This window comes from Haliotis rufescens, unplaced genomic scaffold (assembly GCF_023055435.1).
Source record: "Haliotis rufescens isolate VD_foot unplaced genomic scaffold, xgHalRufe1.0.p SCAF_6, whole genome shotgun sequence".
Lineage (NCBI taxonomy): Eukaryota > Metazoa > Mollusca > Gastropoda > Lepetellida > Haliotidae > Haliotis > Haliotis rufescens.
The window spans coordinates 38118640-38145585 of NW_025964334.1; the positions used below are offsets into that span (position 1 = coordinate 38118640).

General features: G+C 39.1%; 2 protein-coding genes across 5 annotated transcripts in view; one reads left to right on the plus strand and one right to left on the minus strand.

Moving 5' to 3' along the window:
* LOC124145833 overlaps positions 1 to 3976 on the plus strand; it is a 39912-nt gene extending 35936 nt beyond the window's left edge. The window contains exon 7 of the mRNA XM_046515780.2: positions 2000 to 3976. Coding sequence (XP_046371736.2) covers positions 2000 to 2302 — 303 coding nt within the window. The 3' untranslated portion in view covers positions 2303 to 3976. The remainder of the gene's footprint in view (positions 1 to 1999) is intronic.
* A 267-nt stretch (positions 3977 to 4243) lies between these two features.
* The window catches only part of LOC124145834 (inactive phospholipase C-like protein 2), a 230190-nt gene continuing 207487 nt past the window's right edge, over positions 4244 to 26946 (minus strand). For 3 of the 4 annotated variants that reach the window (XM_048385567.1, XM_048385570.1, XM_048385571.1), the window contains exons 13-27: positions 26710 to 26805; positions 25589 to 25691; positions 23727 to 23906; positions 22643 to 22821; positions 21893 to 22031; positions 20862 to 21008; positions 20362 to 20459; positions 18595 to 18693; positions 17355 to 17537; positions 16883 to 16951; positions 16627 to 16680; positions 15738 to 15830; positions 14865 to 14960; positions 13611 to 13717; positions 4244 to 11521 (exon numbers count right to left, since the gene is read on the minus strand). In XM_048385567.1, coding sequence (XP_048241524.1) covers positions 13616 to 13717; positions 14865 to 14960; positions 15738 to 15830; positions 16627 to 16680; positions 16883 to 16951; positions 17355 to 17537; positions 18595 to 18693; positions 20362 to 20459; positions 20862 to 21008; positions 21893 to 22031; positions 22643 to 22821; positions 23727 to 23906; positions 25589 to 25691; positions 26710 to 26805 — 1638 coding nt within the window. In that variant the 3' untranslated portion in view covers positions 4244 to 11521; positions 13611 to 13615. The remainder of the gene's footprint in view (positions 11522 to 13610; positions 13718 to 14864; positions 14961 to 15737; positions 15831 to 16626; positions 16681 to 16882; positions 16952 to 17354; positions 17538 to 18594; positions 18694 to 20361; positions 20460 to 20861; positions 21009 to 21892; positions 22032 to 22642; positions 22822 to 23726; positions 23907 to 25588; positions 25692 to 26709; positions 26806 to 26946) is intronic. The other variant, XM_048385568.1, reaches the window with a different exon arrangement.

The following is a 26946-nucleotide window of genomic DNA, read 5'->3' on the forward strand; positions in this document are numbered from 1 at the left end:
GTGACAGTCGGAATGTGTTTTCTTATCATGCAACCTCGAAGACGTAAACACGTTGTATTCCGAACGACAGTTACGGCCCGTACGACTGATTCCGACAAAATTATCGTCTATCTCTCGCGTCCGTGAGATACACATTTGAACGGAGGAGGCGTTGCTGAGTACGTGGGGTTCACTGCCATACGATCTTAACCGTATATATGACATTCCGGAATGTTCGTTCGTTCAGTTTTCAAAATTTTAATCAAGAACTGTGTCAACATAATTTTCAAGCATGGTCTGAAATGGAAGTCGCCAGGTTGAAACGAGTGCTGTAAAGCTCGAGAAAGCTGCTTTCTAATTTGCTGATGTCGACTTCATGTTAGCCATTTCAGTGGTCGGTCAAAGTACGCGAAAGATCGTTCTGACTTGACCCGTAATGGGATGTCCTCAGATCTTTGATTATTGGCAGCGAGAACGTCGATCTGATTTTAATGAGATTGGATAAACTGCGCATGCTGACCAAAAGAATGTAGTCAATTGAATTTATTAACAAAAATTACATAACGTTACGTGGCGGAACGCAGAACCACTGCAAACTTAACACCAATATGAGACCCATATCAAATACTTCACCATCAAATAGCCATTTCTGGTTTGTTTCATTTTTAGCCACCATCAAACATGGGTATACTTTCCTTTGCCCGGCAGTGTATTAGCTTCACTGTCTTCACACCATGGGTGTATATTTTCTTTTTCCCAAGAGTGTATTAGTTTTTCTGTTTCAATACAATTTGAAATGCTAATCTGACATGAGGCCATTTTCCGAAATGTTCCACTTCACCAAAACTGCTTGACCGTGCTTTAATCTTTGCGTCTTAATTTGTTTTCGAGGGGTTTTCAGTCCACAAGTATTATTGATTCGGTTAACTAAGTAAACATATATAATAATTATCACCTTTCCCTGTAAAATAAGTGACCAAAGCATCATGAAAAAAGTCAGCTTGATGCAGTGTACACCTGGTATAAGCTAAGCGCCATTCTTTTTTCCTCTTCTCGAACTTCCATGTATGTTTTGGAAATATAATACTCAAAAGAAGTTGATCACATTTGGATAAATCAAAGCGATAAAACCCTTACCATATTCCATAGAAATCTCTGCTAAAAGCTGAGTCGATTGTACGATTCCGAATATATCATGAGCATGTGTTTATGAATCACTATCACATAGTGATGATACTAGGTGTTCGCGAAAAGGTGAGCGTATCCTGCCCCACCGGTCACACCTATCACAAACACAAGCAAAGGCAAATTCATTGTTCTCCCGAAAAAAACACGGGAATATATGGTACAAGTCAAAATAGGGAATTGCATCAGACATCATTTTTTCTCACCAATTTGGAAATGTTTACCATACAAGTTTTTGAAAGCTTTACTGAGGCCTTGAATGTTGTAACCCTGATCAAACAACTCTGTGCAAGAGTCGTATGACGCTCTTGAGATCTTGGTAGAAAGAGCATGCTCGATTGTATCTCAAAAGTTGTGAACAGTAAGCACCAAAGCCTGGAGCAGCTGGAATGTTGCTGGACAAATGCCTAATATAAGATACTGCTGGTACTTCTTCTGCAGGTGGAACTGAAAGAGGAAGGAATAGAAAGGGTAGTCACATAGCTATTGCCGCGGAGCAGTATCAGATCATGCAGAGTCGGTTTGGGGGTTTCAATGAGTATCACTTTCTAAAATACAAATAAATGTGTTTCGTCATAAAAAAAGAAGAAGTATGATTTCAAAGAAGGAGTGTTTTATATGGAAATCTACAGTAAGCGTCTTTAGGCATTTTAACAGATGTATGCTTAAAAGAACAAAATGTTTTGGTGGGTGTAAAGATGTCATCTTATTATGATTGGTAACTCCTCATACTTCCGAACTTGTTGTTGCATCATATCTTTGAAACAAATATTGGACCATGATAGCATCAACTCGTTCAGAATACGTTATGCAAATACTACCTTCCTATTTGCAGGGATCCTACCTGACCGCGTACAACAAGGCGTCAGAAACTGCCCGCAGACGTTTCGACAACAGCCACAAGGGCATTATTTTCCACACGGATATGTTGGTTCAGAGTGACCTAGCCTGGAAACTCACCCAGCTATTGGTTGAAGTCAAGGGGCACGAGCTTCATGTGACGGCGATCTCGTACATGACGCCAAACTTAGATACTCTTGGAGAAAGAGCTGGTTTATATTACTGCAAAATACTTCCTCCCGACAGAGCTATAGAATGGATTTATGTGGATTCACTGAGATTAAATATGCCGTCCTGAAGTGCCTTGTGAAGCGTTCAGAGTTGACCATGGATGTGTTCGAGCGACGATTCTGGGAACAGCTTCAGAAACGTGTTCTAAAAGGGTGTACTTATTGGTGTATGCACCAAGACGAACATGTAAAATGTAGAAGAGGAAACGGTGAAGTTTGGACAGTATCTGGTGATGAGAGTGAACAAGTTCAGTGCAAGAACGCGTTGGGTTGGACTGTATAATATACCTCATTCCAAACAGCATTTAAAAGATATTTTACTTTTATAAGACACTGCGTTTTTTATCTGCTCAAATGAACATAAACATTATTTATACCTTTCGTATAAATCCCTCAGCATTTCACCTGCTGGAGTTTGGTGTTCACAGTGTCAGAGTTTGTCATGTGTATTAAAGTCTAGGTAGAAAGAATACGTGGTCTTCTTGGACAGGTCAGTGAGGGTGTAGAGTAGTAGCCAAGTGGTCAAAGCATTCGCTCGCCGTGCCCACGATCAGGGTTCTATTCTCCACATGGGTACAGTTTGTGATCCTGCCTCGTTCCGCTTTGATGGAAGGTCACATAAAGTCACACTCAGTCCACTCGATCACCATAGTCTTGCGGCAATAGGACATATTTTAGATCGATCTATAAAGTCATGGAGAGGATGTTTATTTCTTTATTGCTTATTCTTTCTGGATTCTGTGTGCTTTCTGGATTCTGCATATTCTTTCTAGATTCAGCATGCTCTTTCTGGATTCTGCATATTCTATCTGGATTCTACATATTCTTTCTGGATTCAGCATGCTCTTTCTGGATTCTGCATATTCTTTCTGGATTCTACATATTCTTTCTGGATTCTGCATGCTCTTTTAGGATTCTGCATATTCTTTCTGGATTCTGCGTGTTTTTCCTGGATTCTGCATGCTCTTTCTGGATTCTGCATATTCTTTCTGGATTCTGCATGCTCTTTCTGGTTTCCTCATATTCTCTCTGGATTCTGCATATTCTTTCTGGATTCTGCATGCTCTTGTCCTATGACCTAGCAATGTTTTAATGCTTCATGGAATGAACATTGTCCATACAAAAGGCAAATCTTTTCAGCCTGGACAAATGTTCCTTGCTGTTACTACTTGACCTTTGACACAGATACCTTAGTTCCAATATCCATGAGCAGACCGAATTAATAACACCCACAGATTTTATGAAACTTCTATTGTTCAATAACAAAGAAACATTGGTATGAATAACAAGCATTGTTTTCATGAAATTCAGTATGTGATGTACAATTCTGGAGGTCATTAGAGACATCGTTTTAGAAAATTAGAAGCTTCTATTTGTTAAAACATCACCCATCCTTGACATAATCAAATCCTCCAGATTTGACGGAGGATGTCTACATTTGTTTACCTCATCATTCTGTAATGAGTGACCTACTGATGCATCTTATCAGTGTTATAAAGTACTTTGTCCCTCTTTAAATCATTCTTCAGTACCTGACTTTAGAAGAATATATTTCATCAAATCAAGTGCCATACACTTTTTGTGATGCATTAAAAAGCATTTTATTTATTGCTTGTTGTCTTTTTTTAACAAATGAATGCATAAATGTTGTAGCTGAACAAAATTGTAAGATTATGTAGAGAATTGAGTAGAACTCTATTAAAATGTTGAAGCACTTTCATAATAAATCAGAGTTTTTTTTCTTTGCTCGTCAGTCATCTGTTACTCCAGAAACATTAATCAAAAGCAAGAACTGAGTTGGCATGTCTTGAGTTAAACCAATTACCAACAACCACGAGAACAAGACTTGTGAACACTTTATTGGGGGAAGTAGCAAAACCATGGTGTTCCTGTTGGATGTAGATCAGTGCAACATTGAGACCTAGTGCCATGGGATGGTTACAATGATACTAGTAGTCATCATGATCAGCAGCTGTGACTCTTTGTAAAAACAACAAACACCACAGTGATTTATTTGCTTATAAACTGCTTTATATTCTGTCTAACAAGTGATTGTAAGACAGATCCATAACAGTGCCATGATAGTGTAACACAGGTGACATGTCAAGGCTCTCGCAGAGCAGCATCAGGTCACAGTTCAAGTTCCTGACAGGACCAAGTAACAGTAGAGGCAAGATGCTCATGTCATGCTCAACATCAAAACCTAGGATAAAACAAATCATGTCACAGTCAATGTTGTCTTGTGCCTTGAAACCTCAATGTAATGTGGGTCAAAACACATACAGCAACGTAATAGCTAAAGACTTGCAGCAAATAGGAATCGACTAATGTCAAGCATTTACATATCAAGGCAATGTTGACCTGGTAGATTATTTTCCAACATCAAAGGGCTTCTAAGATTTCTTGTATGGTTGTAGTTTTGTGCAGATCTGACCAAAGACACCCTGTTGGGCGCAATAAAGAAAGTACATTCAATGAACGTCATTTCTTACATTCTGAGGCTATTGTTGTGATAATGCCCATAGCAAAATTCAAATCTACATAAGTCCTAGTTTCTCCCAACTGAACTGCAGTTGCAAAACCAACAGCCCAGAAAGTGTCAGTGTGTAAAACCAACAGCCCAGAAGGTGTCAATTTGTAAGAAATTAACTCATTAGAAGTAATCAACATTTTTATCAGGGACTGTGTTAATTTGGTTTTCATGACAACCCTTCTCTTTGCCTTCAGATGCATATTCTTCCTCTGTCAAAAATCTTTTCATCAACAAAGACACAATGCAGAAAATTATAATTTTTCAGATAGTCAAAGATTTCGAATACAAGCAGGACTACCCATTCTTTCCTCCAAGCAGCTCCTATTCTGTAATCTCTAAGTGTGCATGCGTTCAACACCATATATACACTTATCAGACCAAACATAATATTGCAAAGATGTGACGGAAGATGCTGATGATGTGGCATCAGTTGTGGACAGGACCTGCTCAGACAGAAAATGCAGCTACAGAATAAACTTAAAGAACTAGGTAATGACTTGCTAGTGTGGAATACATATTAACTTCTAACGTCTTGCAACTTACATATGCACTGACCATGTAAAGTGTAACAATGATATTGGTAGCTTCATTTGTTATTATAAGATGTTTTCAGATGATGAGGTTAGGGAGCTGAATGTCAACAGTTCTCCAAATTCATCTGACACTGAGGAACTAATCCATTGCTTCTACAAAATTGAGACTGGCACATGTACATACTTGTTACACATCAATCATTTCTCTGAAACTACAGGTCATGAATGTTCATAAATTGAGCAACACTGGAGGGTTGGAAGCATTGAGTAGAGAGATCAATGAATTATGTTCCATGTTGACTTAGAACTGATGTCCACTGCATGTCCTTTACACAGGCTATTTCTATATATAACCAAGGCTAATAAAACAATAGCATTAGCCTTGGTACGATGAAGGGAAAGGATACATGACCAAATGTTCTTGGAACATGATGAAGTCACCTCTGTTCCGATAGGTTCTGACACAATAACAAGTAAATATAAATAGATATTTCTTTTATACAAGAAACAAACAATGAGCATAATTGTACATACTGGGTATCTGGATTAATACTTAGAGCTTGGGTAGAAATAATGGGAATATAGATGGTGGACCTTCATGTCAACATTCTGGCTTCTTGCCAACAGTTTTTTTTTCTAAAAAAATACAAGAAACTTGTCAAGAAAACGGCTTCTGTTCATATGCAGATGAACCAGGGAGAACTTTCAAAAACTGCAAGTGACGAATGATAGAATAAAAGATGCTACATAAAGTCAACAAAATAAGACAATGAATAAGGAAGGCAGAAAACATAGCTTGCATACTCAAAGTGCACTACATTGGTTTCTTGAACTATATATCACTGCATATCATGATGAATAGAAAGTACTATCAGTATAACTGAAACATTATACCACTTCTAAATTAAACTTCACATGTTCATTACAGAATGCTCAAAAGTCGAGACATAAGGTTCTATGCAGAGTTTGGTCACATGAAGTTTTTCACTGAAAACATACAACTATAAATTAATTCTCTTTAGTATTATTCTACATGAAAGTATCAGTTTTCTCCAAACCAAAGGCCTTATCTGTCCAAACTATTACAAACAGTGTCCATCATTGATGACATCATTACGAGCATTCAGGGCAGCTTTTCTTCCTCAAGATGAGAACAGTGTCAAACAAATAGGCAATAAAATAGTTTACTGCCTCCACATTTCGCCAAAGCATTGCCTGGTAACCATTTGTTAACATTTCAGCACAACTTCTCAATTCTTTTCACAGTAATTGTACTTTCTTATACATGTATGCAAATGTTGGCTACATGTAAAAACAGTTGACCTGTGTCTCAAAGCTTTGAACTCTGTCATTTGAGATTAAATATGTTGCCTAAATGAAATAGCAATGAACCGATCTATAGTTGCTGGAAACAAACAACTCTCTGGGAAACCAGTAAAGGTCCATGAACTAGGGTTTCAAATAAAGAAGTCACTTGAAGGATACTAATGTTAGGAAAACAAACGATCACAAGCATATGGTTTCAAGACCACATGTTACAGCAATCCTTCCTGGTAATCTGTAGGTGAGTACATTAAAACTATTTATTGAAGTTTATTCTTCTGTACCCCCTATTACTGACAAATGACTATTGACTGCTTGGTCAAACCAATGACACCCAGTGAAGCTTTCTTGAAACAATAGTTTGCATGAACCAAAACATCAACATGTTGCTCACTTGACATGCTACATGGTGCCTCTTGTGACAATTAGAATAGAGAGACACAATAACCATCTGAAGCTTTCATATACAAAGTAAGTTACAGGAAAATACCATATTTAAATGAGATAAGCACAATATACAGTAGATTTAGGCAACAACTTACACTACTTTCCTGGAGAATATTATGTCCAAGTATTCACCTCAAGAATCAGAAACAAAACTTCTATCAATGTTCATTTCTTAACAACAACTGCTCAAACTGAACTTCTACAAATTTGTTAAGTTGTTAGGACGGACAAATGAAATTTAACAATTTATTTGCAAACAAGGAGTTTCCTGTTTAATTGCAGGAAGGTCGTCTTGGGCAGTACATAAAATTCTGTACAAAGATCTTGAAGATCTCCATGTAGTCTGTCCTACAGACCCTGAAACAAACATATCCAATACAGCCCATGCAAGTCTATAATAGTGGGCAAGTCTACATTACTGCAGTTTCAGCAAATGAAGCGAGCCTCTGGGCCTCTCTTTATTTCCTATCATAGCTATAATCTAACAACAGTTTAAAATATGTTCATTTCAGAGACTAGATGTTAGTCTTGGTCTCCTGGGTGTAATGACTGTAAGGAAATGGGCAATCATAATAAAAGAGGGAGGGCCAGATATTCTGAATGTCCATAATCGTCTTGTCTTGTTTTCAATTCCTTGACCTGAAGTTCCAAAGTAGCTAACAATCATGAACATTACATAATTGGTTTATTAAGGTAAAACCCTCAGGAATTTCTTCATAGTGACCTCCCCTAACAAATAACCGGTGCCTGTTGTAACTTGATATCCAAGTTGTCATTTAACATACAGAAATATCAACGTACAGCCAAGTCTAGCCAACATGAAACAGAGCAACTAAATACCAAGCTAATTACAAAGAAAAGTAACTATTTCAATTTACTGCTTTCGTTTACGGTATACAAATGACGTCTTTCTAATCTGTTAGAGAAAACCTGGAATGGCTACCACCCTCAGTTGCCACTGGAAATGCAGCAATTGTAGAATGTTGAGGTATATATACAACTCAAAAGAAGTTAAGAACTCTTTCATATTACTAGTTATATGAAATAATCAGGTGGCCCTTAACTTCTTTTGAGTAGTATATGTTTCCATGGATGGTTCACCCTTTTGTTTATTGTACAGTGACTTTTTCTGCCCCTTTAGGGTATTTGGGTATAAACATTTTGCACTTATGTAAGACTTATTCAAAAAATAATTGTTGATGCTTATTTTGTTGTGAGGAGCATATATATAATCAAATTTTAAACAAAACTGAAATAAATAGTTTTGAAATATTTTCCCTCTAACCTCAAAATAAAATTAAAGAAGAAAAATTTGGTCATCATTGTCAACGAATGTTTGCAGATCAATTAGCAAAACAATGACAGTACACATACCCATTCATATTCAATTTCCATTCAAATACACCCCATGGAATCTGTTTCGGCACATAATCAAGACTGATTATTGTCTGGTGTTGACTTTTCATATTTACCAATAGCTCATTAAAGTATTTAATAGTCCTATCTGTAAAAAAAGAGTCTCTTTTCATGTGGCATTTCGAAGCTGAAATATCAAAGAAGACAGAATTGGCCTGAAGATTTCAACTTCTTGTTTTATTATGATAATTTGATGGAACATTTCAGATACTGCTTGGATGAATATGGTACAAGTATATGCAGCCTTTAACAAAAACTATTGTAACTTTGTAACAATATAAAAAAAAAGTTGAAATTGGTCTGTTTAGTTATTTGCATGCATGTTTAAGATCTAAATAAAGCTTGTTACTTTTGTTGAGACATAATTAAAACAATAACCATCTCAGAAGTTGAATAAACAGACTTGCACCTCCTCTCATGTATGAACTCAAAGAACACTTTTTCTACGTGGACTCACCAATCAAATTTAATTATGACCAAGAACCCTTTCATGACAACTGAACTGACAAAACTAGTTTCCTACCAACAACTTTGACATAATCATTCTCATAAATCCCTAACAACTTATTCTATTGGAAACAAAAACAAAGACTTCATATGGCATCCAGTTGATTGCACAGCCCGATATCAAGCAGGTAATGTAACATGCTACAAAAGTACTGATTTCCTAACCCCCGACTGAGGTTCAGTATATACATAACTTCCAATGACTATGTACAATGAATGAACACATTGGTACTCTAGAAATTGCAAAATGATGAACTGTTCAATTTCAACCTTGCTTCATGGCTATTTACATCTTGCAGCGAGTCGATGCACTGCATGTAAACTAATCCCCTGTACTGTTCACAAAATACAACAACAGTGACAAATAAAGGTTGCACATTTTCCATAATGTCTAACAGTGTAATATGTTCTCTGGTATGCAGTAACTCTGCATTAGAAGGAAATAAGTGTAAATATTTTTTTTAAACTTCAAATTACTCATACTGAAATTAGAAGTCTATATTTACAAACAACTTTAACTGAAACATATGTATAATTTACATTACTAGGCCCCATTCCACAAAGAGATCTTAGTGCTAAGTCAATCTTAACTCCATTGCTTTATAGGGCAACTGAATACATAAGTCAACGTCTGGGAGATAAAAAGTCATAATATTTGCAGAAAGTGCTGAAATCACACGCTCTGTAACTGGCTTCCAAAACAAACCTGTTTGGGGGCGTGGCCTAAAGCTGGTGGTGCAGCGGTGACAACTGTTTCCCTGGGCCCTGTTCCACAAAATAAATGCCTGTCAGGGATTAATTCCCTCAGTAAACAACTCAAGGCATCTTCAATGTTGTTAATAAGGTGACACAAGTTGTGGATACGGTAATCAAATGAATGAGCAGACAGAAAAAAGACAATGTATTACAGAATCCGAGGCAGAAGCAGGCAGACTAGGTATCGACCTGATTGTCATGATCATTGAAATGAGCACGTCAAACACTCAGAACCCGTTTTACCTCCAAAAAGGGGAATCCCCTTAAAGGAGAAATTTTTCGTTTGGGGGACGATTTTGTGTGTTGTTTTTTAAGGTCTTTTTTTCTATTTTTGCGCTTATCAAATTTCATTTTAGGCAAGCGTTTGTGATTAAGTATGCTCTAAAGTATTAAAATCCGCAAAGTCGCTATGTTGACATTACATGGCCTTTAACATAGGCTTGTGATTATCGTAGCGCTAGGATCGCTTTGTGTAACAGGACCAAGGTTATTTAGTGCTTATTTGCATCAGTGGAACAGCAGTTCCTTTAAACCTGAAGTAAATATAACATTAATTGCAGCAAGTGGGGGACAAGGTAATTTGATTTATAAAAAATAATGTGTCTCAAAAGATTTTATTCCAAATCACAATTTTCAGATGACTTCAGTCATGAGACGATTAAGTAATCACAGAAAATAAGTAGACATAACATAGCTTATCCTATTTCAATGATGATAACATTTAGCTATACAACAATTATCTAAATCAATTGCATTTTCACATCAAAAACAAATATCATTTTCTATAATCAAAATTGATCACTGATGCCACGTGGCAGAGAGAAAATATTTACATCATTCATGTCACTGTCAGTCATGAAACAGCAACATCATGTCAGACAATTACCCCATCATCTGACAAGGGCACATTGTCAACAATTCTGGAAAAAGAGCATATTGAGGGTATGGATACAAAGTCAAGGTTCCTGTTCCTGTTGGGACAGACAAGTGCATGTCATGACTATGTATAGCTTGTCAATAACACGTCAATAGCATGTATATTACATGTTTGTATTGGACATCAATACAATGTAGAAATGTGTATGTCATGACTATGTATAACACGTCAATAGCATGTATATTACGTTTGTATTGTATGTTAATACAATGTAGAAATGTGTATGTCATGACTATGTATAACACGTCAATAGCATGTATATTACATGTTTGTATTTTACATTAATACAATGTAGATGATGATCAAAGACTTGGTTATACACACCTGTGTCATAACTGTTCATGATTCACGGTCATGTACATAACATGTCAATATCTTATTTATAACCCAATGCATTGTCCAGATATAATACATGCCAATATCACACATCATCATGTGAATACTTGTATATTTCACACCGATATCATGTATACAAAATGTTGATCACATCAAATTCATGAATATTGCATGAAATGCATATTCCACACCAACATCATATATAACCCATGTCATTATGATATATATTCCATATCAGTAACATGGCAATAACACACCTCTATTCAAACCTGACATACACATGAACCTGCATCACAGTTGATTAAATAAATGTACATATACTTTCTAATCACAGATTCTATGCCCCTGCTCGACTGATTCTGTCTTTGTCTTGTTTAGCTGAGGTATTCCATTTCTTTCTGGTCGGGACTGTTGGTGTCTGTTTCCCTCCATGCTTGTCAAACAAAGAGAGTAAGGCAGCTTATTTGGTGTAAACTCCTGACAGTTGACTTGAGGGCTGCTGAAATAGACACAAATCCTTGTCGTTAAGGAATATCATTGGTTATACATTACAATATTTTTATCTTGAGTGAATGAGTTTTTGGTCATCAGTTCCACTGGGAGGCAGAAGTATGGACACGGAAATGACGTTCACCATCTTCTAGAACGTTTGTTTGTTGTTTAATGCCGCACTCAGCAACATTCCAGCTATATGATGGCGGTCTTTAAATAATTGAGTCTGGACCAGAGAATCCAGTGATTGACATCATAAGCATCGATCCACGCAATTGGGATCGATGACATACATCAACCAAGTCAGGGAGCCTGACCACCCGATCCCGTTAGTTGCCTCTTATGACAAGCATAGTCGCCTTTTACGGAAAGCATGGGTTGCTGAAGACCTATTCTACCCTGGATCTACAGGGCCCTTCTAGAAAGTAATGTGACCAATATCTACATGTCCTAAAGGTAAAGACAACTTGGCTGGAATCTTATAGGAGCGATATTTCAAGAATAGCATATTTCTTCAAATCAAGAACACAACAATGAGATGCAAGAGTTGATTACAAGATCTAAAAAATGGTCTGGTCTAAAAATCATTTTGCAGATATTTTATTTTCAGAGAATCTTTCACTTGTTGTGCATGGTATTTTCTCGACTGTGATCCACAACCAGAATGTAGTACGTTAGCACGGCCCCTCACGACCTCATCTGTAGCTACTGGCTGTCAAACCTGCATCCCACTGATGTACAGCTTACTGGGGCTGGTTATCACCTTGAATATTCATATCAATAATCAGAAATTGATTATAAAAACTAATGTTGTTTTACATATGACCACTGTATATGCTACTTGCTTGACAGCCGGCTTAGCCTACAACTAGTGGTGGAGTAATTGATTAAATAATCGGTCAATTGATAGATCTGGAGAATGTCAGCGATTATGGATGGTCTCGAGGGACTAATCGATGTTCATAAAAATGAACGTCGCTATATAAGTGCAATAATCTTGGACGCGACGTTAAACCCAATTTCACCTCACCTCATAAAAATGACCTTGTGAAACATAAAAATAAACATTAAAAATTATTTTTTTATTGTTATGTTTTTAAATCAAGACAAAATCAGCTGAAATAATTTCCTGGTTCGTAAACTGCAATGTAAACAACAGAGATACTCGCGCCACAAACTGGAAGTGGTAAAGGATAGAAGTGCAGGAATGTCCATGTCATCCAAGCTGAGGGAACCACTGAATAGGTCTAAATATAGGAGGATGTTTTCCATGTGGGTGTGACTACAAATCTAGTTCTGACGTAACATGCGTAAAAAAAGTTGCGTAAAACTAAACTGAATAAGATTTTTTATTTCCTTGGTTGGGCAAAGATTGAGGTCGGGAAACAACTTGGTTTTTACAGTCAAACCCCTGATGTAGACTATGTTGAATTGCAATGCAGTGATCAAATATTGCAGCAACACTACGCATTTAAAAAATCATGTAGATAAGATCCACCCTAAAAACCCTCCAAAATCTTCAACACAAGCTAGGATTTCTACTTCATTGTAAATCTTAACAACAAAACTTATCAATCAAAGACCCCTAAAGCACAGAAAATAACATGATCAATTGCCATATTCATCGTCAAAGACATGAAACCAGTATCCATTGTTGAATCAGAGTCACTCAGGCATGTGTCAGATGCTGCAACGGAATGTCAATATTCTGTCCCAAGCAATACAACGAAATGTCAATATTCTGTCCCAAGCAGATACAACGGAATGTCAATATTCTGTCCCCAGCTGTCACTACTTCAAAGAAAAGGTTATTCTGTTTATGTATTGACCAAAATACAGGTTGATGAAACATTAAGGGTCAGTTTGTTTCCTTGACAACTGACACTTGGATGTTGGATTCAACAGAGACTTACATGACAGTAACAGCTCACTGCATTACTGATGATTGGATATTAAATGTTTTTTGTTCTTTCAACTCTTGAGCTTCAGGGACTTTTTTTAATGTCAAGTTCAAACGATTAACAGATTATTCAATGAATCGCTCGGCACCAGATCTGCCTCCAGCACCTTCTGTAACACACTCAGGTCATAGTCACCTGATTCATTCATCGGTGATGACTGCTTTCTCCGACTGATGGTTGTTACAGACGTCGGCCCCCGCTGACTCCTTCGACAGCCCTGTTGACACTGCAGCTTCCTTGATCTGAAGAAGAAACGAAAACCTAGAACCCCTGCAACCTTGGCAGTGTCGTGGTGTCCCTCCATATGACAATGGGGGGATCTGTACACTGTCCACGCACCCAGAGATGAAACAAACCCTTGTTCATTGGAATGCTGTTTTCAGCAGTATTCCAGCCATATCACTGTGACCTCTACATAATCACATCTGACCAGACAAACCAGTGGTCAATATTATGAGCAGCTTCACAACTTTGGGACACACCCAAGTTAAACTGAGTCACAACACCTCAAGTGTTTTAGATGTTTACCACTTCGGTGAAACCCATGAGTACGAGTATGGTGCTTACAAACCTAGAAACATAATCAGGGCAAACAGGATTTGAATCCATGATCATAGGTTTCTGTCATGAATCGTGCAAGGATATTCTCAGGGCAAATTGGGGATTCTAACCCCTAACATAGGATTCTGGTACGCCAAAGGGATGCAACTCTACAGAGAGTACGTTCAAAGTTGTGATAACTTGTGCCTAATCCTTTTCATAAGAATAGAATATGTTTCAACTAAATTAACTTAGATGTCTTAGATGTCTGAGCCAACCCCTCCCCCTCTAACACAAGATAGGAGGTAGTGTGTCTTGCTGTTTAAGCTGACTCAGGACCCCGGCACCTACCTGAGCCACCCCCTCCCCCTCTAACACAAGATGGGAGGCTGCATGCCCTGCTGTTTAAGCTGACTCAGGACCCCGTCACCTACCTGAGCCACACCCTGCCCCTCTAACACAAGATGGGAGGCTGCATGCCCTGCTGTTTAAGCTGACTCAGGACCCCGTCACCTACCTGAGCCACATCCTGCCCCTCTAACACAAGATGGGAGGCTGCATGCCCTGCTGTTTAAGCTGACTCAGGACCCCGTCACCTACCTGAGCCACACCCTGCCCCTCTATCACAAGATGGGAGGCTGCATGCCCTGCTGTTTAAGCTGACTCAGGACCCCGTCAACTACCTGAGCCACACCCTGCCCCTCTAACACAAGATGGGAGGCTGCATGCCCTGCTGTTTAAGCTGACTCAGGACCCCGTCACCTACCTGAGCCACACCCTGCCCCTCTAACACAAGATGGGAGGTAGTGTGTCCTGCTGTATAAGCTGACTCAGGACCCCGGCACCTACCTGTCTGATGTACTCCTGGCAGTCCTTCTTAGCCTGCATCACCAGGTCAGCCTGACCTTTCAACACTCGGATGTTCCAAGCAAAGTTCTCTGTTGCCTGCATTGGAAAAAAGTCAGTTGGAAAATATAATCTTTTGCTGCTTCTAAAGTAATTTGAAGAAATGTTCATTTATAAAAGATACAGATATCTGGAACTTATCTAAACCTGCTCAGGGGGCTGACATTTGATGCCAAGTCTGCAGCAAAAGACACAAAATATTCCAAAACTGGATTTAAAAATGTCCATTTACTCAGAATACGAAAAAAAACCCATTAAAAAGTACTATGAAGTTATGAACAATGTTGCGATTTTTACCCAATTTGCCTGCCAATGGCACTTCCCTTTGAATCTTAGATAAATCCCTGGACATTAATAGGAAAAATGTCCTACTGCAGCTAAATTCATATTTTCCGAAAACTAATATTGATAATGCAATGTTCATATTTCCATCATGAATTATGAATATTTGATGTTAATAAAACAATTTACATGAAATTTAAGTTCATTACTTTAGATAAAGGCATCCGTCACAGAAGGTATAGAGGTATGTTATGATTTGCAATCCTCCCTGTGAATTTGAGAGCTCTACAAGTTATATGAATGTGAGTCAGGAAGAAAACTGGAAGGTATCAGATCCAACCCTTAGTGAAACCCACGCAAACAGATATGTGCTGACAAACCAAGATTCATAATCAGGGTGAACCTGGGATTCAAACCCATAATCATCAGATTCTGGCATGCCCAAGGGATGCAACTCTGTTCAGCAAATTGCAACAACAAAGAGAGGCAACCCTTGCCGTTACAGACAGAAAACTAGCACACAGATGGACTAACCTTGGTTAGCTTCTTGCTCTTGAGGCCCGCTTGTACACACACATTCTCCAGGTCCTCGTGCCACTCCATCCCAGCTCTCTGACAGTGCAGCAACTACAACAACAACGCCAGCTTCATCTTAGAGGCAGGCACTTCATGCTCCCTAGGGCATGTTCTAGGACAGTCTGAAGTAGGTGGCAGAGTGAGTGAGTGAATTGGGTTTTACTGCCGCTTTGAACAGTATTCTAGTTATACCACGACATGTCAGCTCTGAAAAGTACAGAGTTTCCAAAGACAAACCAGGTGTTGATACCATGAGCAACGACCAACACTGCTGGGGTATGTGACACACAATCAGTCCGAACCACCCAATCCACTTTAGTCAGCTCATACTACAGGTACTCAGCACCACTTCTATCTCTCTTTTAGGTTTGTTTGTTTGGCTTGTTGTGTATCGCCACACTCAGCAATATTCCAGCTACTTGACGGTGGCCTGTAAATAATCCAAGTCTGACCAGACAATCCAGGGAACGATATTATGAGCAGCAATCCACACCGTCGGGCTATGCTGACACTATCAACCAAGTCACCAAGCCTGACGACCCGATCTTCCAGTCGCCTCTTACAATCAGCACAGGTTGCTGGGAACATTGTACGCCCGGGCCCCATGGGGTTTATCTTTTTAGAATCTTTCAAGGTCCTAACTAGAAACAGACATCTGCTTAACTGCTGGTCAAGCAGCAATTCAATGTATTTTGCCAGCATTTTCACAAACCTTTGAACAGCCTCTCTTTCACAGGACCCTAACCATCACTAAGCCAAGGTCAGCTAAATCCCAAGTCAAGTTAAAGTATGGTGAGACCAACATATCTCAGGCTGGTCAGTAAATAAGTTATGTTCAGTAGCTCACCTTCTCATAAACACTATCTGCACATTCTATAAGGTTTCTGCACTCTGTGATCAACTGAAACACAAAGAAATATCTATTAATTGTTTGTTAATGATTTCATTATTTCATGATTTATGACTTCAACAACAATTTCTTTGATTTTTTAAAAACAAAACCTCTGAACTTTTAGCACAATCTCAGTTTCACCAGGTGAGGTGTATGCATATATGTATTTGCCAGGTGAGCTATTGGTTCATCTCCAGCTGTTACTACTCACATCATCAAATGACATCAGAGCTTTCTTCAGTATATCTGGCAGGTTCCCTTGTGCTTCAAGAGATGGGTACTGCAAAGAAGGTAAAACAATATGTTTTATCTAATACTAAAACTCTCAAGCCGAGAAATTTAAATATTAGTTTCTCCAAATCATGATGTCATACAAAATAGTGATCTAATAGAACATATTGGTAAGACTCAAATATTTATGAAAGAAAAAGAAGGAGTCAAATACAATGATGTTCATTTGATCCTGTCATTACCCAGAGACTCGGTACTCCTTCACCAACACACTGAGAAGGTATTAGTGATCTGGATCTCATCTTCACTCTCATGACGTATGTCAGACTCACCTCGCCTCTCATGACGTATGTCAGACTCACCTCGCCTCTCATGACGTATGTCAGACTCACCTCGCCTCTCATGACGTATGTCAGACTCACCTCGCCTCTCATGACGTATGTCAGACTCACCTCGCCTCTCATGACGTATGTCAGACTCTGTTCTCCTGAGTTGGTGATTCTGGTGGACAGGAGTCGGATGCACTGCTTGATGTTGGCGATGGGAGGCAGACCACACGTCTCCTTGAAGCCACTCAGGGCCAGTTGCACGTTGTCTCGCAGGTCGGTGCCATCCCGCAAAGGCTGGATTGCAACCTGGAGAGATAAACAATGTTTGTTTGGTAGACAGTCAATGTGTTGCAGTCATTAGGACAAAGCGGTTCACTGATGCTCCACTTTGTGTGTTACTTGACTGAGTATTGTAATGTAATATCTGGAAATATTTATTTGACAATTACAAAATCGTGACGGTACTGAGATCAACAAAAAATAGCTGATATGTGTATGTCACAGTAAAAAGTTCAGATATTTTACAGACACTTCCTACAGTTTGTTACAGTACATTCAGATAGATTTTACTGGCACTTGGCATAGTAATACACTTATAATCTCTTAGGAGTTCAAGAGAACAATTACTAGGAAGGTGAACTTCATCTGTTAATAAATCATTGCCTTGAGTGCATTTATAAATAAATACTTACTGATTTAAAAACTCTTAAAATATACTGCCTTCATTCAGTGTTCTTAGTTACCCTGTTTCTGTTTTTCATGTTGTGTCTATGTAATCTCAGATCTATCACCAAGTCACACCCAGTTGTTGATTACTATTGATATAGGGTACAAGCATCTGTACCAAAATGTTGCATTGATAGAAGAAAGAAGTTGCAAGTCATAAGTCAACAGCTTCTAAATGCCACGAGAAGACAACAAACTTTTCTCAAGTTCAAAATATGGATTGTGATACCTATGATTTTTTTTATTGTTCCCTAAAGACAGACTTGGTGGATATTAAGTTTGTTTGTTGTCTACGCTGCACTAAGCAATATTCCAACTATAAGATGGCAGTGTGCAAATATATCGAGCCTGGACTATACAATCCAGTGACATCAAGAGCATCAATCTACACAATTGGGATAAAATGACATGCATCAACCAAGTCAGCGAACCTGACCACCCGATTCCATTGCTGGCCTCTTACGACAAGCATGGGTTGCTGACGACAAGCATGGGTTGCTGACGACAGATTGTAACCTGGCCCCTCACGCGGGTGGGAGTAAGTGAGCCAAGCACACCATCATGGGGCAGTTCATGACATGTTGTCCATCCCACCTTGATAACCCTTCACAATATATCATCATGTTCAACAACCTACCTTGAATGTTTCATCTATATTTTTCACTCCGATTGACTTCATGCTGGTGTAGTCCCGATACCTCTTCGTTTTCTTCACAGACAAGCCTCGTTTGTACGCCTGCTGGGGACAAGAACCAGTTAGTACTCACAAGTCTCTACACAGTCAAAGTTCTGTCAGATGTGTGAGTGTTTATTTTTTTTTTTTTATCACTGCTCTCGTCAAAATTTCTGCTATAGAATGGCACTCAGTAAATAATCTGGGCCACACAATCCAGTGACTGACATCATGAGCATACATCTAGGCAGTTGCGATATGATTACATGCATCAACCAAGTTGTGAGTCTGACCACCTGATCCTGTTTGTAGATACGTGAGTGACTGTTGTTTTATGCTGTAATGAGTAAGTGAGTGAGTGTGTAAATGAGTGAGTGAGTTGGGTTTTACATCCCAAAATATCAGCCGAGTACACCAAATGGTTTCCCTATGGCATTTGGCAATATTCTTGTGTTTGTTTGTTTGCAGCTATATCATGGTGGTCTGTAAATAATCAAGACTGGACCAGACAATCCAGTGATTGACATCATGAGCACCGATCCACATCATTGGAATACGATGACATGCACCAACCAAGTCAGCAAGCCTGACCACCTGATCCCGTTGGTCGCCTCTTATGACAAGCATAGTTGCCTTTTACGGCAAGCATGGGTTGCTGAAGACCCCGGAACTTCACGAGTGTCAGCAATATTCAGCCATAGATAGCAGTAGATAATCAGGTGCCGCAAACCTGTCACTGATAGCATGAGCAAAGATTCACAGCGTAAAAATGGACCAAATCTGCCAGGTCAGACATTGTGACCACCCAATCCTCTTTGTGGTCAACTGTTATTCTGATCTGGTGAGGTGAGATGAGGTGTAGTGGGGTTTAACATCGCGTCCAATGTTATGGCACTTATATAGCGACATGTGTTTGTGTTTTATGTGTGTGTGGCTGCATGAACTAGTCCGGGGACTGATGCCAATTTCATAGTTCTATCCTACTGAGATACCATGCTGCAGTTTAACATGAATATCATACTCAGATACAGTATACTGACTCAGAGCCGACCAGTCCTTCTTTTAGCCCCTTAATGCCGAGCACAAGGCAAGGTAAATACCATCTTTAAACATCTTTTGGTACGATGCGGCCAGGTTTTGAACCCCGGACCTTCCCGGAGGCGGTCATATACTGATCTGGAGCCCATTGGGTATTGTCAGTTGAACAACACAGTAACACTAGATCAAACTAACTCATCAACTTTAAGGAGTAGCTTCAGAACAAGTAAAATATCTGTTGGTAGAGAGGAGCAATCTGACATGACTGGAGCTAGGTTTTCCTTTTACAGCATCTTGGACTTCCATCTCTGAAGCCGACAAATCATCAGATCTGAACATGGCACCCAACCAAACCAACCAAACCCAACCAAACCAAAGGTAGGAGGACACACAAGAGCAGTGTAATGCACTTTAACATTGTGTTCAAGATTACTCAAGCACAGTATACTGACTGAACATACTCTCCTTGCTGAACACAACAACAAATACCATCTTTTAACGTCTTTTGGTAAGAAGCACTTGGGGATCGAACCCTCAATCTTCCCCCCTCTGGGCAAACACTCTATCCACTAGACCACAGAGGTGGTCTGAGGACACACAAGTAGCAGCACTAATCATACTGAGACATTATGAGCAAGATTTGCATTTGGGTAAATTTGAAAACCGCCAGTATACTACAACAAACAGACTCACCCCACCCCCTCTCTTGTTGGTTATTGCTATATGTACAAACAATGTACAGTTTTCAATGGGGTTCCCGGTGTTTGACAATAGCTGGATGTGTCGGTAACCTGCAAAAGTGGATGGATGATAATCATAAATAAGAAACTGATAATCATAACTTTAATTGAAACTTTAAATATTGTAACAGAAAGTTGCAATATATGTGCAAAACTAGAACTTATGACCATACAGGAAAGCTTGCACCAAGCTGTGATCCAGAACAACTTGGAAAGAGTTGTTCCCCTTAGATTGAGAATGAAAATCACTTTGTTGGAAGTTAACTGAGCATCTTTTAGCCATAATTGTACATGTCTCTAACCTGTCTCTTTATTTATTGCAATACTACAGTCATAACATCATCATCAAAACAAAAAGAACTACACAATAATCTCTCAAATAATTTTTTCACCATGTTACTGTAGCACATCATAAATCCCTACAAAATCAATGTTTCAACATAACATCTTTACCTGTTTGCATGCACTCAAATGGTATTGTGAACTGTCCAATAAATTCATCCCCAATATAGTCGTCATCCAGAACAGTGAATCTCACCAGAGCCAGCTCTGGCAAGTTGATCTGGAACTCGAAGCTTTCATCAAAGATTGGATTGTATCCTGCAAACAAACAAAAAACCCTTATATTTTGAGGTTGAAAACAATTTAATGTTACCTTTCAACTTTGACAAGATTGACATGAGTTTTAATTATTTATTCCAACGATAACTATTCTGCAGTGAATATTCACTGCGGACAGCAGCATACTGTGACGTCTGCTCTCACAACCCATGTACAGCAACAGGTGTATTGAAATCAAAACCTACTAGAATATTGAAAATGTAAACAAAAGATCAAAATACCTGAACAAAGGAGGAATTGATCAGTCATTGTATTATTCATCTACATCAATTCAATCATTATTCAGTGTAGAGGAAGTGAGACTGTACACTAGCTTGTAAACAGTCATTCCTATTCATTGCAGTTAGGTTTTCAGCATGTATCTATTGTGTCCCAAACTGACCTTATCTGTTGCAACTTGGCACTCATACTGCTGACAAAAAAAACAACTGTTCACTCACTGTTGAAAATATATTTAATTTTGATCATAGACCTTCAGTCTTAGTAATCACCTGGAATAACGGTGAAAGACTGGCACAATAACTTAATCATTAGAATTTCATCCAAATTTTAAAAAAATGTTCATCATAAATATTTGCTATTATTTTTTTCAAACCAAGAACTAGTGTTCAGGATATCTGTGTACATAACCTGTCGATGGGTGTGACTCACACCAAGTATGAAGGTTAGATAGGATTTTTTATATGATGTATTTCACCGAGTAAATGAAACCACATTGTGATTTTCTTCGTCTGTCAGTGCTTGGGGTGAAATAAATTGATGTGAGCAGGATGTTTGGTAGTAAGGCAGGTGGGTGAAAATACTAGACGGCCATACACTGCATGCCATGGCACCAGCAGTACAGACACAGAGTTCACACTTGCCATTATGCGGCATAGTTTTGGTCCTCTCCTCGGCACAGTCCGAGGGAATGCCGAACACTTCAATGGTGACATAGGGGTCTGTCACCTCCCCTTTAGCTGCGGAACCCTTGGGCTTGGGGAAGTTCTGGCCACTGATAATCTGCAACAAATACAAATCACGTACTTCATGTCTATGTACCTGTATACCAATTATGATAATGTGCTAAAGAACTTTGACAGAATACTTTCGAAATAACTTGACATTCTCCTTTATATGAGTGAGTGTTGTTTTATGCTGCTTTTAGCAATATTCAAGCAATGGAACGACGGGGGAAACCAACAATGGGCTTCACACAATTTAACCATGTGGGGAACACCCTTTTCACCTTTATATGAAGTATTTTGGGGGGGAGAATCCTTTCCGCCTTTATATCAAGTGTGTTTTGGGGGGGAAACATTATAGACACCTTTAAATGAAGTATTGGGGGGGGGGGGGGGGGGGCATTCTATTCACCTTTATATGAAGTATTTGGGGGGACATAAAGTATTTGGTGGGGGGACATTATAGACACCTTTATATGAAGTATTGGGGGGGGGCACTATAGACACCTTTATATGAAGTATTGGGGGGGAGAGACATCCTATTCACCGTTGTATAAAGTATTTTTTGGGAGGGGGACATCCTATTAACCTTTATATGAAGTACGGGGGGAGGAGGAGAATATCCTATTCACCTTTCTATGAAGTATTTGGGGGAGACATCCTATTCACCTTTATATGAAGTATTTGGGGGGACACCCCTGGAATGACCTCCCTGGTGTTTGCACTGAAGTATGAGATCTCCTCCCTCATGATGGCAGGTTTCAACACAAAGCCACAGCCTCCATTCTTGTGGAACCAGCCATTGTAGAGGTCCATCATGAGTCCTGCTGTCTGGTAGTTCAGGGCCACTGAGGAGGAAGACATCAGGTGGAGGACATGACACATGTTACAATTCCAAACACTGACACTCTCAGGTGGTGTAGGAAGAGGGGAGGTGGAACTGGCGTTACATCACCTTCAAGGTAACTGCACCTACATGGTGACGTGCATGTGTGTAACCTCCAGGACACACTAACACAAAGCAATCTTGTGAGCCCATGTTAAAGTATGGGAGTTATGATCATCTTAGCGCTAAGATCGCTTTGTGCAAGTGGGTCCTGGTACAGTGAAGATGTGTTAATTTACCATTAAACACCTGTGTCATCAAAAGTTACATCAGATTTTATTGGGGAATCAAGTTCAATTTTGTCCCTTGGTGCCATATTGCCCTTAATTCTATTTTCCTTGGAGCCTCCACAATTTCACATGTAAACAAATTCAAAATGAAACGATAATAATCATTTAATAGTTAATTTCAAAAGTGTAAAAGAAAAGTGACATTATTATCAAATCGACACCTCAATAACTGTAGTTATCAAAGTTCTTAGCAAGAAGAAGCCACTTGTAAATCTTAAAATAAATCATGGCCACCAAACAAAATGGAGGCAAACAGAGTACTGTACTGTATCTCTGTGTTAGAGAACAGCTAAGGCAAGTGAGTCACACGTACTGCCATTATATCCTGATAATGTATGCCAACCAATAATCTTCATACAACAGCTGCACATACTGCTTGAATGAAACACATCTTTTCATACAAAGATGTGCTACTTAAGGAACTTGATTATTTGTTTGTTCTGAAGATTAACGGTGGACAGTACACATTTGGACAAAAAGTAACAGTTGCAGGTTGTCCCAGCAACTTGCCTGTCTTTACCCCTAAACTACACATGACACATCTACACATGCAAAGCTTCTGTGTATGGGTCCTCACCCATCTGACAGCCACAGTTCCAGAGATCCTGGGGGTTGTAGTTGCTGGAGTCGATGCGCATACCATTGGGGTAGATGCGAGACAGGAATCGCTTGTTGTGGTTGACATATTCCTCTGGCGAGGACATCGCCAACTTCAGAGCCTGGGACTCACTGTACGAGCAAATCTCCCAACACTTTTCTGAAAAGCAAACAACCCTATATGAAGACATTTCCAAAGAATCAAGTTGTTCAAAGCAGTAATATGATTGAGAATTGGTCTATTTTAGACAATCTAGTGATTGACATCCTGAGCATCGCTCTACGCAATTGGGATACGATGAAATGCATCAACCAAGTCATTGAGTCTGACCACCCAATCCTGTTAATCACCTCTTACGACAAGCATGGCTTGCTGAAGATCCCTTCTAACCCGCATTTCACAGGTCAATTATCGCAATGATAAGATTTTCGTATCATGAGTGATTATATCAATACAAAACCATAGATTCCATTTGTAATGGAATACCTTCCTTAAACACAATTGTCAGGATTTCATGTATCACGTCTTTGATAGGAATTTAGAAATATAAATATAAATTACATGTTTAGGGGAAACAACTGCTTCAATGTTTGTGCAATAAGCAGCCCTGACTACAAAGAAAATCATTTTATATCTGAACATTAATGTCTTAATGTATCAGATTGTGTACATTTTCATGACCTGGGTCCCATTCCACAAAGCGATTCCACAAAGTCCATGTTAAAGTATGGGAGTTACGATCGTTTTAGCTACGTTTGTTTGTTTGTTTGTTTGTTTGTTGTTTAACACCGTACTCAGCAATAATCCAGCTATATGTTCTATCTAAAATTATAAAATTCTGTAAATTATCGAGTCTGGACCACACAATCCAGTGACTGATATCATAAGTATCGATCTATGCAATTGGGATACAATGACATGTATCAACCAAGTCAGTGAGCCTGACAACCCAATCCCTTTAATCGCCTCTTACGACAAGCATAGTCACCATTTACAGCAAGCATGGGTTGTTGAAGACCTTTGAAGATCTTCACGGGTCTCTTAGCGCTATGATCGCTTTGTGGAACGGGGCCCTGATGACTACTGTGATATGTTCAGAGGACTTTACAGTTTACACAGGAAGAAGGGCATGGAGTCTTAATGGCATATATGTCCTAGCAAGGGAATTATTAGACTTTTGCTTAGTTACTGAAAATATATAATTTTGAAAGAAACAGATAACTCTGTTTAAATTAAAGGGGCCTGGGCCAGTGAGATGGGAAATTCAGAACCTGTGGGAAATCTAGACTTGCTTCATGTATGGTCGTAGCATTACAGTAAGGGTTGTGAGGAAGGGAAAATAAAATGGTTCAGGGACTTTGAGGTAGATGAGTGAACTAAGTTTAATATGGCTGTTTCTTCTTGTGTTAGTAGAACAGGTATCCATGGTCTCTTGTTTTTTGTTTAATGTTTTAATGCAGTATTCCAGCTATATGATGGCAGCCTGCAAATAATCAAGTCTGAACCAGTGATTGATATTGTGAGCAACAATCCACACAATCAAGGTATGATAATACACAAACAATCAAATCACCAAGATTGGTCACCTGATGCATTGGCTGCCTCTTACGACCAGCATAGGTAACTGGGGGCCAATTCTACCCTGGAATCCCCATGAGGCATTTGAGCAATTGACTTGATCTTGCATGTGTTTGTGATGTGTGCTACTGATGGGACAGAATACGTTTTCAAGAACACCTGACACTATCTGATAATGATATAATCGGAATCGAACAATCGACTCTTAGAAGAGATTTCTTCTAAATATGGAAAGGGTATAATCTTTTTTATTCAGGACTCACGGTTCTGCTGGGAAACCTGAAAGTCTTCAAATCTCTTGGACACACAGTAGACAACCATGTCGGACAATTCTTTGACCAGCTTGTGCTTCTTGACCGACCCCTCCTGAAACACCAGCATCCAGTAGCATCCAAGACACACCCAGGACAACATCCATACCAACCACACACATGACATAGAAAACTAGACCACAAAATAGTTCTGAAAATGGAAATAGCCATGAACAGATGCATTTCTCTACCAACAGGCCATGTGCTGAAGGCCATCAGGGTAAACAAATGCATGCACAACAGATAGCCATGGCAGTTTACAGCCAATTGGTTGCATAATTTGGCAGAAGCAGTGCAGTTCCTTTTCCTTGGGGTCTCCATGAGATAGCATAAGAAGCATGCAACTTGGCAGTAGGCAGGTCCCTCTGCATGTTTCACTGACTGAAATCACACAGTATACAAAGCTAGGCAAAAACCATTTAACTTCAGCCAGTTCTGCAAGTGATTACTGTGAAGTACTTACGTGAACAATGCCCGGAATGCCTATTTGATTTTGTTTAGTCATTTTGAATATTTTGGTTTTTGTTAAATACTAAATCCAAGGAGTAGACTAGGGGATCAAAAACACCATAATTAACTTTTCTAATAGTCTCGTCTCCACATGCTCTGTTTACTTATTAACTGAAAGAAGTATCTTACAAACCGTTGTATCCAGAATTCCTTAAAAAAGTTGTGCAACTTAATGATGTTACATTACACAATTAATTCCATTGTAACGTCAATGACATAAAGCATCATAATTTAGATTCAAACCAGATTTATCACAATGATCATTATCACTTTTCATGGAAAGAAATCAAGTCCAAACCTTTTAGTAAAATCTAACTGGCATTAAACCATTTTTCTCATAACATCGGACTTTGCTCAAAACTGTCTAGTCCATCAGCCCAAACTTGGCTCATTTTCAGAACATTTTAGAGTTATCATATATTATAGTTTTATTAGCTGATCCTACTGGACTGAACTAATTTTACTAGACTTATCACAGACTAGTCTTTTGATGCCTTTTATCTTCAGAATTGACCTAGGATTAAACCTGTGACCTTGACACCGATCTTTAACCTTGACCTTACCCGTTTACTATTTTTCTTCTTGTCAGGTTCTGCCCCCTCGTCCTCATCAGTGACATAGCCCTCGACTGAGCTGGTTGCGATTGGCAGTTTTTTACCCTGCAATATGCATGAGTTAAGCATGTGAACAAGGCAACTAGATCTACTGACACCAGCAAGGTGAGGTTAATCCACTAAAGGGTGTCCAGATGGGGGACTATGTCAAGCCAGGCTGGTCATGGAGGTCAATGCACACACAGC